This window comes from Notamacropus eugenii, chromosome 5 (assembly GCF_028372415.1).
Source record: "Notamacropus eugenii isolate mMacEug1 chromosome 5, mMacEug1.pri_v2, whole genome shotgun sequence".
Lineage (NCBI taxonomy): Eukaryota > Metazoa > Chordata > Mammalia > Diprotodontia > Macropodidae > Notamacropus > Notamacropus eugenii.
Genome location: NC_092876.1, coordinates 110,023,452 through 110,034,955, shown reverse-complemented (window position 1 = coordinate 110,034,955; position 11,504 = coordinate 110,023,452). Strand labels below are relative to the sequence as shown.

Below are 11,504 nucleotides of genomic sequence, written 5' to 3'. Positions count from 1 at the left end.
GCAGGGGTGTGTTTCCTATTCCTGTTTTCAGTAGAACAGTAAGAACCAGGTTTCATGGTTCTCCAAATATTAAGACCCTCTATGAGCCTTAAAGTATTATATTATTAGATCCTTAAGTCAGCCCTATGAAGTTATTGGAGCAAATATTGTGCCTATTTTTTTAGATGAGGAAGATGAAGATAAGAGAGGTTAGGTGACTTGTCTAAAGTCACACAACTAAAATTAAAGAGTAAGGTCTCTTGATTCCATTATACTGTTTCCAGGTATAAAGAGTTGTATTACTTACCTCCAAGTACAATGAATTGTACGCTGTTCTATGTTCTTATCAAGTAGAGTCCATTGGGATACACAGTAGATGATTAATAATAATTTAATTTAATTTTGGAACCACCAAGTAATTTTGTCAGACAGGTAATAATGGAGTGATAGTAATAATGATAATGTAGATTTTTAAGATCCATTTTTATATTTCTTCCACATGATGTAGGGAGCTTAATAAATGTTTGTGCAATTAAGAAATGGAAAATTAAAATCATAGTTGTTGGGATTGGAAGCTCAATTCCGTGTGAACGGTCTCGGGCGGGTAAAAGTGGGACTTCTAAATCTTAGAGTCTTACGAGGCCCTCCATGAACAGCGGGGATTCGAGAAGGTCAGACTGAGCTAGCTCGGCTAGCTCGGGTATTTCCGCCTCTCCCCGGGAGATACGTGATGGGTGGAGTCTCCCTGCCCTCGAGATTGTCCCGGATTGGAGCACACCTAGTTACCCAACAGCACGGTATTGAGATGCAAACTGTGCGGCTGAAGGTTAAGTAGGATTGAGGAAGCCTGAAAGCTCTCTCTTAGCACGTGTGGAGCCAAGAGGACAGTAGGCTCCGCTCCTCTTCTCTCCTCTCTCCCCTCCCCCTCTCTCCCCGCTTGTACTTCTACTTCCAATCCCTTAAGCTTAGCCTCCTTAGGAAATCTCCCCCTCTTCCTCCTAAGGAAGACCCCCTGCACTTGTAACCCAAACCCTGTAATAAAGCTCAACCCTTGTTCGACTCTGGAACGACCTTTCTCTCATACGTTTATCCGGTTTGGCCAACCGAAGACCTGGGACAGGTAAGAAAGACTCGGGTAGCCCAATACAGGCCTCTAGGCCTGGCACATAGTGTCATAAGTTCAGGAGTGGGAGAGAACTTAGGGGAAACTCCCTCTTATATGAATAAGGAAAGTGATGTCTAGAGAGGTGAGAAGTACCTTGACCAAGGTTCCACAGTGACTGATGCAGAATTTGAACTCAGGTCTTCTGACTCCAAGTACGGGACTCATTTTGCCGTGCTCTGGTGTCTCAAAATGACACAGGGCAAACCAGGCAGGCTGAATCTTCATAATCTTATGTCCTCTTTGCAGTATCCCTTATCTATAGACACACAGCACTACCACAGCACATACTTTCAAGTATGTTTTATTTACAGTCATTCCTTGAAATCCTAAATTTGCTTTAATCACACTCCATACACAAAATAATTTTCACTGTACTTGTTGCATATCATATCATACAGAATATTTCAATGCTTTATGAATACTTTCCAGTGACGCACAAAACGGCAACAGCACCATTTGCTAAAAGCAGCACAGTAACTTGGTTGGCTAGAATAGCACTTTTTAAAATGACCATGAGATGGCACTGTGGCCAAGCAAATTAGATATATGCGTTCTGCTCCTGAGAACTTTTCATTGAGATGGTTGGTGATGGCATTTATCCTTTTACCTCATGTTAAGAAGGATTTACCATGTGAGTTTTATTAAAGGAAAAAATAAAACTTGATAATCTGAATAATACTATTGCTTGAGTGAATCCTTTGAAGTCAGTCTTTCAAGTTGTCTAAAGTCTATCAGTTTTCCAAAGAGTCCACATCATTATGGAAAATAAGAATTCACTGGAAAAGACAAAGGAGTCAGAAAACCCCCAATCTGAGATTATAAAGTGCCCTAAGGTTTTGATTTATCTCATACTAATAAATCAAATACCTATGTTTATATGTAACCTCCTTCACAGTAGTTCTTCCTCAATGCTTTATTACGGTGTGGAGTGAAACTACCATGGTTCTCAGTGGCTACTCCAGGGGAGAGCAACCTCTGGTAGGTGCTTGTAAGATGAAAAGGTACTGAGTTCAGAACCAGCTAGGAATCACATGTTTCTCTTCCAAGGTCCAGCTTAGCAGACTTGCCACCAGGTGATGAATGTCACAGCAACTGACAAAGACCCATTTATCAAGGTATAAAGAGGTTGTTGTACATCTGTGTTGGTGGAGGAAGAACCCAAAGCCATGGGATCACAGATGTTTGAAGAATTGACATATACATATATATATGTATATGTATATAAAACTTGTACATATATATGTATTTGTGTTCATATACACAGATACATACATGTAACTATATTCTTTCATTTCATACAATTATATTAACATTGAGTTCCCAGATTATTTAAGACAAACTTCCAGTTTATAAAGAAACTGCTGGCACAATATCACTTTAATCTGCTGTGACAGTCAAGGGATATATTAAAAATCTTAGAACACAGTTTCATATTGAAATATACAAAATACAAACATGCCCATATGTGTATATATATACATATATATGTATAAATACAATTTGTTTTCATTAGTTTCTCTCTCTTCCTCCATATAAATATATAAATACTGGCTCAACTGTTTGAACGTATCTGTGTATATACATATATACATAGCCATCTTTATCTATATATACATAATAAAAGATGTACACTTCATGGAGAGAGTGAGAAACACACTGATGAACGCTGATAATATCTATATAGTTGTCAGGTAGCTGTCAGGCAATAATTATGTATATACAATTCAAAATAGGCTATAGTGGGGTAGGAATTCCAATTTTTCTCTAATATACATAAAGAGATGTGCAACATTACAAACTAAGGCAAAATACATTAAACAAGCAGTTTGGTAGCATTTGAACTTTATCCAATACATCTACATGACCATTAAAGAATAATTCAGATCAAACACGGGCTTGATATCAGCTGCATACTATGTATTTGAGTTGGTTTATCATTATTTCAGTCAGCAATATATCTGGTAGGACAAAACTACTGAATTTATCCTTAAAGCAGCTATAAGTTATGGAAATGACAAACCCCCCAGGAACTCTCTCTCTCCTTCCCCATAATTTATTTGACTATTCTGTTCTGAAGGCCTGGGGTTGGGATGGGGAGAATGAGTAATTCTTTATATCTCAACAGAATAGGCAATATTCTATCTATTTCAACAGCAATCACAGTGGTATTTGACCTAGTGTAATAGTTTGAAAGGATCATGATCAAGGTATGAATATCCTATGTTTAAATGACCTTAAAAAAACTAAAATAGAAAACCCTTTAAAGAAATAACAGATCCTCTGCTGTTACATATCGTCTAGCATCACTGAGTAACGTGAAAATAGGACTTTTTTTCTCATAGAAAGAGTGAACAAAACTTAAGGTATAATAATAGTTTAGCAATGTAGATTGGGTCTCCTGCAGACATGGAATTGGAAGGGATCTTAGTTGCCACCTTTTCAGTACAATGTCATTTCTTGCAGGGCAGATAATGCTTTGTATTGTAATCCCAGATGCTTAATAAATACTTTTTGAATTCAATAGCCCAAACTACTCATTTTGCAAATGGGAAAGCTAAGACCTAAGGAGGTAAGTGACATATTAATAGTTCCAATAATGGTAAGCAGAAAAGCCAGAATGGAACCCATGTCCTTTTTTTCCAAATCCAGAACTCTTTCAAATACATCATGACATTTCCTATATAAGACCACCATTTTTAAATGTTTGTCTGTTGTTTGGCCAAAGATGTTTTCTTCTTTCTTGCTTTGGTTTTCTACCTGGAGCTAATAGCCAGGGTGTTAAAAATAAGGCAGAGTGTGAACCTAATGCCTTAATGACTAATCAATAGGTTTTGGTTTATAGGATTCCCCTCAATGTACAATATAACATTTTTTGGGGTTGGAGGGTGAGTGGGAATGGGAAAAAGAAACCAAAGTGATTCCCAGGTAACCTTTTTTGTTAATGTCTGTGAAATGAACTAAAGGTGACATCAATTCTCTTTAATTTCTGCTGTTTTAATGACTGATATTTCTACTGATTAGTATTGATTAAAAAGACACCTATGATGACTGAACACATCCAATGTGGCATGATCTTAGACATGGCCTCAGATGTTGCTGTCAACAATCATCTGCCCTTATTCATTTCTATAACTTTTTTGTTATTGTTGTCATGAAGACATAGCATCACAGAAAAATCAAAGAGTAGTCTTTTCTAAAAAGAATTTCTATAAATCTATTTGGTAGTATGAATAAGTTATTTCAATGATATATCTAAAATCTAGCATGAGGACACAAGAGACATTCAGAATAAAAGCAAAGAATTTTTAAAAAAGAAGGTGGAAGTAGTGTTAACTGAATGACATTTTACAGCTTCTGAGGAAAATTAACTTGAAATGCAGCATATGATAAATAGCAGAGAGCTCACTTTTATTTTAGAATGGCATCTGAATAAATAATATTAATAAAACATTACCAAATTTTCTATGTAATTATTTCATCAATACAATTATTATTATTATAAGACAAGTACCCTGGGTGGTTTTTTCAAAGTATATATGTTGACAGATTAATTAACATTATCCTTTATTCCAAAGGTTCTAAAAATATTCATTATCTTCAAATGTCTTTTTATTAATAATTATACCAGAAAGTAACTAATTCAATCCTATGCTGTCAATAAATGACACAGTAGCATAGTTTTATTTTCAAAAGTAAAATATCAAAATTGATTTATTTGTGGCCATCATTAAAATTGTACATAAATGGTATTTGCCTTTAAGAAATATATTTTTTAAGATATTAAAAAATAAGTTTAGTAAAGGCTATGCTTAAAATACCTGAAATTCTTTATGAATTTCTTTTATTTTTTTAAAAAGATGCATTTTTTTTTAATGACATTTAACTCTGCTTTCCATTGATAGGATAACATGAGGAATAAGTTGATGAGATTGATGGATCTATTGGACTGGCCTAATTTTTCCAAGTCTTTCTCTCCTTTCAGTAAGGTGAAACTTTCTCAGTATGTACTCCATGGTTGCCATAGTAGCCACTCACTGTCTGGTATGATCATACAGAACTAACCTTTTCATTCACTGGGATGACACTGTCCTTGGGTGAATTATCTAAATTCTGTATTCCAATATCAATCCCAGTGTAGTCTTTATCCGTCACCTCAGAGTCTTTCTTTTCATCCTTCTCTGTCATTTGGACTTGCCTAGAATTGTAAGCTAATGCAGGTATGGTGTTCACTAAGATCAACTGAAGAGGTTTCTTGTCCTCCTTGTACTGACACTGGATATAACGAGAAAAAGCAGATCGGTAAGTTTTATTGAACAGTGTATACACTAATGGATTGACAGCAGAAGAGAGGTAACCAATCCAAACAAATACATTCAGTAGAATTCCAATGACATTTTCATCGCATGACTTCTTGCAGATGACTGCCATCACATTGGTGATGAAAAAGGGGCACCACATTACAACAAATAGGAAAAAAACAATACCAAGGACTTTGGAAGCCTTTTGTTCATTGCTGATAGATTGCATAGTCCTTCTTCCATAAGACACAGGTTCCTTGTGCAAGGAACGCTGGAAGAGCTTTTCCGAAGACAGGGAACTCTGAGGGAGGAAGTTGAAGGATGACGATTTGTTCTTTGTGCCAACATCATTCACACATAAAGTAGCTTCTTTCTGAAGTGTCTTAATTGTTAAAAAGTAGGTGATCACCATAATGGCTAAGGGGATGAAAAAGGACACAAAAGAGCCAATCAGGACAAAGTTCTCATCAGCCAGTAAACAGCTCTCTTCTTTAAAGACTTTGGAGTCATCTTGTAGGCCAATGACTGGAACTGGCATTGATATACCTTGAAATTGATCAGAAGAAAGAAGGTTACTAAGGATGATCTCCGGTACAAATGTGAAAAGATTGTAACAATTGTATTTAATGTTCATTGTTCAAAGAAAAACTACACCATAGTAAGATGTTAAAAGTAATCATTTTGGTTAAGACTTTCAGTTCAGAGAGCTCTTTTGAAATACATATTGCTTTACATTTATTTACATAGTAACAATGTTAAGGAAATGCAGTAAGTAGATACTGATTTTAATTTAATATAGTCTTAATGAAGTAACTATGTGGCATAGTGGAAAGAGAGAACTGGACTGGGAATCAGAAAAACCTGGTTTACATCCTGCTTCAGACATTTATTGGTTGTGTGACCTTGGACAAGTAACTTAACCTCTCTCAGCCTTAGTTATCTTCTCTGTAAACTAATGATAATGATAGTACCTACTTCACAGAATTGTTGTGAGGATCAGATGAGATAATGTGTGTGAAGTGTTTTGTAAACTTTAAAGTTGTGTAGTTGTTATTCAGTCTGTCTGACTCTCTGTGACCCCATTTGGGGTTTTCTTGGCATAGATACTGGAGTGGTTTGCCATTTCCTTCTCCAGCACAGTTTACATAAGAAGAAACTGAGGCAAACAGAATTAAGTGACTTGCCCAGGGTCACACAGCTAGTAAGCGTCTAAGGAAAGATTTGAACACGGGAAGATGAATCTTCCTGACTCCAGGCCTGGTCCTCTACCTGCTGTGCCACCTAGCTGCCTTAAAGTTATAGCTATATCTATATCTATCAATCTATCTGTAAATGCTACTATTATGAACCCATCTTTTATAATTAAAATGGATTAATTCATCTTTTGTAATTAAAATGGATTTCAAGTTAGAGTCATTCAAAAGAGCTACCAAATAGAAAATCATTATACTGATGACAGAGGAAAAGTAAAAATCACTTTCTAAGTCAGTTTCCTCATTGATACACTGTACTGTGTTCAGGCCATACCAGATTATCAACTAGACATGTATAGGGAGCTCAATACTGGCTCTCTAAGTCTTGGATGATTTACTGGGCAGTATCTAGGGGGAAGACGAAGGTTCCTATTGATTTGTTGGCTAGGTGATGATTCATATAGCACAGCAGCTTTCTTGTGGTATGGGCAAGTGTTCCATGTGCCTTGCCTGGGCATATGCATATTGGCCAGGTCAAAGCAAGCTGATGACAGTTTGCTCCTTTTTTTTTTTTGATTGATGGAAGAATTGAGGTGATTGAAGAAAAGGAAAAGTGAATAAAATATTACACCTATTTTTTCTACTCTATTGAGATTGATTCTAATGTGACTAGGACATTACCTATGCTCCCTTCTGAGGGAGAATGGGAGTAATTTCTTTCCTTTCTCTTTTCCCATCTCTTCTGTTGTATTAGAAAGTGACCAGTACATTCCTTGCAGCCACACTTCAAGGAAACATCTGTTAGCCTTATTCCTTAAATCAAGTAATCAAGGTTACTCAGAGAAATGTGACAGAAGCAGAGAATATCCTATGAGAATTACTGTGCCAACATGCTCTCTGCATTTGCCTTATTCCCTGTCCAATTCCTTTTGGAAACTGCACAATGGAAATGTTGTCTAGGTAGACCAGAATTGAACTCTGTTATTTCCATGGGAAGAAGCAATCAATTAATCAAGCATTTTTAAGCGCCTACTTTGTGGCAAGAGCTCTCCTAGGTTCTGGGGGATGCAGAGACAAAACAAAGCAGTTTCTTCTCAGAATTAGCTGACATTTTTTTTTTTTTTTTAGTGTGTGTGTGTGTGTGTGTGTGTGTGTGTGTGTGTGTGTGTGTGTGTGTGTGTGGTGGCTTATGGGAGAGAAAGCTTGTACTCGTAGAAGTAAAAACAAAATAAATACATACACAGAAGATACAAGACTTCCCTTCCAAAAACAAACAAAAACCAAACTCATTGGTCAACTTAGCAAGTAGGGAGATCTGACATCAGTGCAATTTTTAATATTATTATTTTAATGACTCAATCTTCCTATCTGGACTTAATAGCCCAAGATGGAAAAACCCAGGCTACTCATATGCCTCTCCTCACTCTGACTGGCCAGGGAACTTTGATTTGGTGTGGTTCTTTTCTCCTTAAACAATCTGGTGTACCACCTGTTCCTAGGGTATTATGATAACTGACATTGACCTTAGAGAGTACACTCAATTGGCTTAGCTAGCTGCAGCTTAGAGCTTCTAAGCTCAAGTTTTCTGAGTTTTAGCCTTCCTTATAGTCAGGATTACAGACATGTATTATAGTGCTTGACTCAGTGAAATGATTCATTGATATCTCTTGTTAACACTTCCTATCAGCTTCTCAGTCTTAGTTGACAAGGCTTAGCAATTTTTCTTTTCATGAAAGGTTCTGCAAGTGTTCTTGGGATCTCAAGGAGAATGTTGACAGAATCAGAACTATACCAAAGGGCAATTCAGCATGATAATGGACTATTTTAACCCCACCTAATATCCTGACCTTCTGGACAACTCTTACTTTTTTCCTGCACTAATTGTAATGAAGAATTAGGATAAGATTGCTAAGAATGAAGTGCTTCTTTCTTCCAAAATTTTCTTCCAGAAATTAAAAAACATAATACAGTAAAGGGAAGACAGACAATGTATTTGTCTATAGTACAGAATCTTTGGTAATGTAAAGAATGAGTGGATCTCACACTCCAGCACCTCAGAATTATTCAGCCTGGAGTTCTTGATTCATTTTCCCTTGCTCTAGCTTGCTTTGCATACCTGCCAACAAGGCCAAAGAGATAAATTGGCTGCTTATGAATATCAGGGGCAACACCTCTGTGGTTTAGAAGTGGAGCTTCTTAAACTAAAAAGGTTAAATGATTTTAGCTATGTATCTTTTAGTTTAAAAATGGAAGTATGAGGTTTCTTTCCTGATTTGTCTATTCATTTTAATTCAGCAAGTATTTTTCAATCTTTTTTTCTTCCAAGTTTGGTTTCAATTATAATTATTATTCTTAAGCATAGTAAATGAATATTGTATTCAATGCTGGGTACCACATTTTAGGAAGGACACTGAAAAGCCGACGTGCATTCAGAGAAGGGTGATTAGGATGGCAAAAAGTCTGGGGAGAAAGTCATATGAGAACTGGCTGAAGAAACTACGGATATTTAGTTTGAAGAAGAGATGACTTGAGTGGGTGGGGCCATGATAGCTCTTCAAGTACTTGAAGGCCTGTCATATAGAAGAGGGACTGCCCTTGTTCTCTCTGGCCCTAGAAGGCAGACCTAAGAGTGATGTATTAAATTGCAGAGAGACAAATTAGGTTTGATGTAAAAAAAAAAACAACTTCCTAACACTTAGTGCTAGCAGAGAGTAAAGCAGGTTGCCTCGAAAGTCAGTTTTCTCTCACTTGAGGCTAGATGTACACATGACATATGCTGAAAAGAAATTCTTATTCCAATACAGAACAGGCTGGGCTAGATGACCTCTAAGGTCCCTTCCAACTCTGATAGTGCATGATTCAGGAACTGGGAGTCAGATGAACTGGATAATACTCTAGGTCTCAGTTCCTACTTCTATTTATGTTTCTAAACACACACCCTGCCAGGCCTAGAGGCCTGAGGGCTACCCGAGTCTTCTTACCTCACCTCCCGAGGTCTTCGGTTGGCCAAACCGGATGCTCGTATGAGAGAAAGGACGTTCCAGAGTCGAACAAGGGTTGAGCTTTATTTCAGGGTCTAGTTACAAGTGCAGGGGAATTCTTCCTTAGGAAGGAAAGAGAATCTCCCAAGGAGGCAAAGATCTTACAATAAGAGATTGGAAGTAGAAGTATAAGTGAGGAGAGAGGGGGAGGGGAGAGAAGAGAGAGGAAAATGGGGAGCCTAGTAAGCTCACACGTGGCCCTCCGCCCAAGAGGCTTTTTCGGGCTTTCCTGGACCTACTTAAGCCCTCTGTCGCGTAGTTTACATATCAATATCGAGCCTGTTAGGAGACAACAGGTGTGTCCAATCCGGGACAGCCTCAAGAGCAGGGAGGCTCCACCCATCATGTATCTCCCGGGAAGAGGCGGAAATACCCGAGCTAGCCGAGCTAGCTCGGTCTGACCTTCTCGATTCCCTGCTGTTTTCCTGGGGGGCCTCGTAAGAACTCTAAGATTTAGAAGCTCCCACCTTTACCCACCCGAGACCGTCCACACGGAATTGAACTTCCAACCTTCACAACACCCTATGCATGCTTACACATACATGCAAACAGCACATGCACAGCCAGCTATATTTATATGCATATATACACATATGCATACATACATGTGAATACACACATATGCATACACATATAAAAGGCAAGAATGTAGCTGGTGTGAGAGGGATGTCAAATAGAAACCTTGTCCTCTAGGCTTAGCTTTGCTTCCGTACCTCTTCCTCTCATTCCCTACCCCCAACTCATCTGCACAGGAGAGCACAACAGAAATTTCCTCCTGGAGATGAAAAACTTCTTTTAGCCAAAGTACTGAGAACAAATAGGTCACTCCTACTTCCTCTAAGGAGAATTTTTGCTGGTCCTTGGTTGAGGGCTGCTGTTCTGAAAGAACTATGGAAAACTCTGGTAATTTCAACTAAAAGAACATGGCAGAGCACATTTTTCACATGACAAAAAGAGAACACCATAGTCAAAACTTGAGCAGAAGATAGAAGCTGGAAGCAGGGAAAAGCTCCATGATCATATATCATCTACATGCGGTGTGTCAGGCAGTGAGAACAGGGCCATCCTAGGGAGCTATTCCCAGAATCATGTTTCTAAATGCATAAAATAAAATATATAGGAATGCAAGCAAGTAAAACCCATTATGTTGATATTTAGTTGACAGAATATTAAAAAAAAAGTTTATAGACTCCAAGTTAAGAATCCTGAGATTAGATCATCTCTGAGATTAAATGATTAAGGCTCACAGTAGTTGCTCCCTGACATTGAGAAAATGGAGCCTAGTTTGTGGATGGAGATCTATTTTCTTCTCTGTAGGGAGGGAAGATGAGAAAAGGGCAGAAAAGAACTTCTTTATATACGATCATTTCCAAAAGCATGCAATATCAGAGCTGGAAGGGACCTTCGAGGCCATCTAGCTCAGCCTATTCTGTGCCTTTATAGAACTTGCAGGGTGGATGCATTCTAACAATCACCTTTGCTTGAGGACACAAATCAAGCTGACTGTTTTTTAGGATGGGTCACCTTCCTAGGGATGTATATTACATGATGTCAGAGAAGAGAATTCTGAAAGTTAACTTCATCTTTCCTTAGCACATTGTATCCCATTACTAGTGCTCAAACAAGGAAGCTATTTCAGTGTTGAAGGTGGACCTTGTTGGTAAGACAAAGTGTTCAAAGATCAAGATCATGAAAATGAGGAAAATTCCTGTGCCACTGATGCCAAAACAGATTATTAAAGTTTTTTAATTCAATATTAGCCATTTTCAGAGATATGAAATCTTTCTACACTTCAAGTTTGTGGATTTAATGAGGACAATAGTCTGAA

General features: G+C 37.7%; 1 protein-coding gene across 2 annotated transcripts in view; it reads right to left on the bottom strand.

The window, feature by feature from the left end:
* Positions 1-1,429: 1,429 nt before the first annotated feature.
* The window catches only part of HTR2A (5-hydroxytryptamine receptor 2A), a 67,871-nt gene continuing 57,796 nt past the window's right edge, over positions 1,430-11,504 (bottom strand). For both annotated transcript variants that reach the window (XM_072610569.1, XM_072610570.1), the window contains exon 4: positions 1,430-5,988. In XM_072610569.1, the coding sequence (XP_072466670.1) occupies positions 5,192-5,988 (797 nt within the window). In that variant the 3' untranslated portion in view covers positions 1,430-5,191. The remainder of the gene's footprint in view (positions 5,989-11,504) is intronic.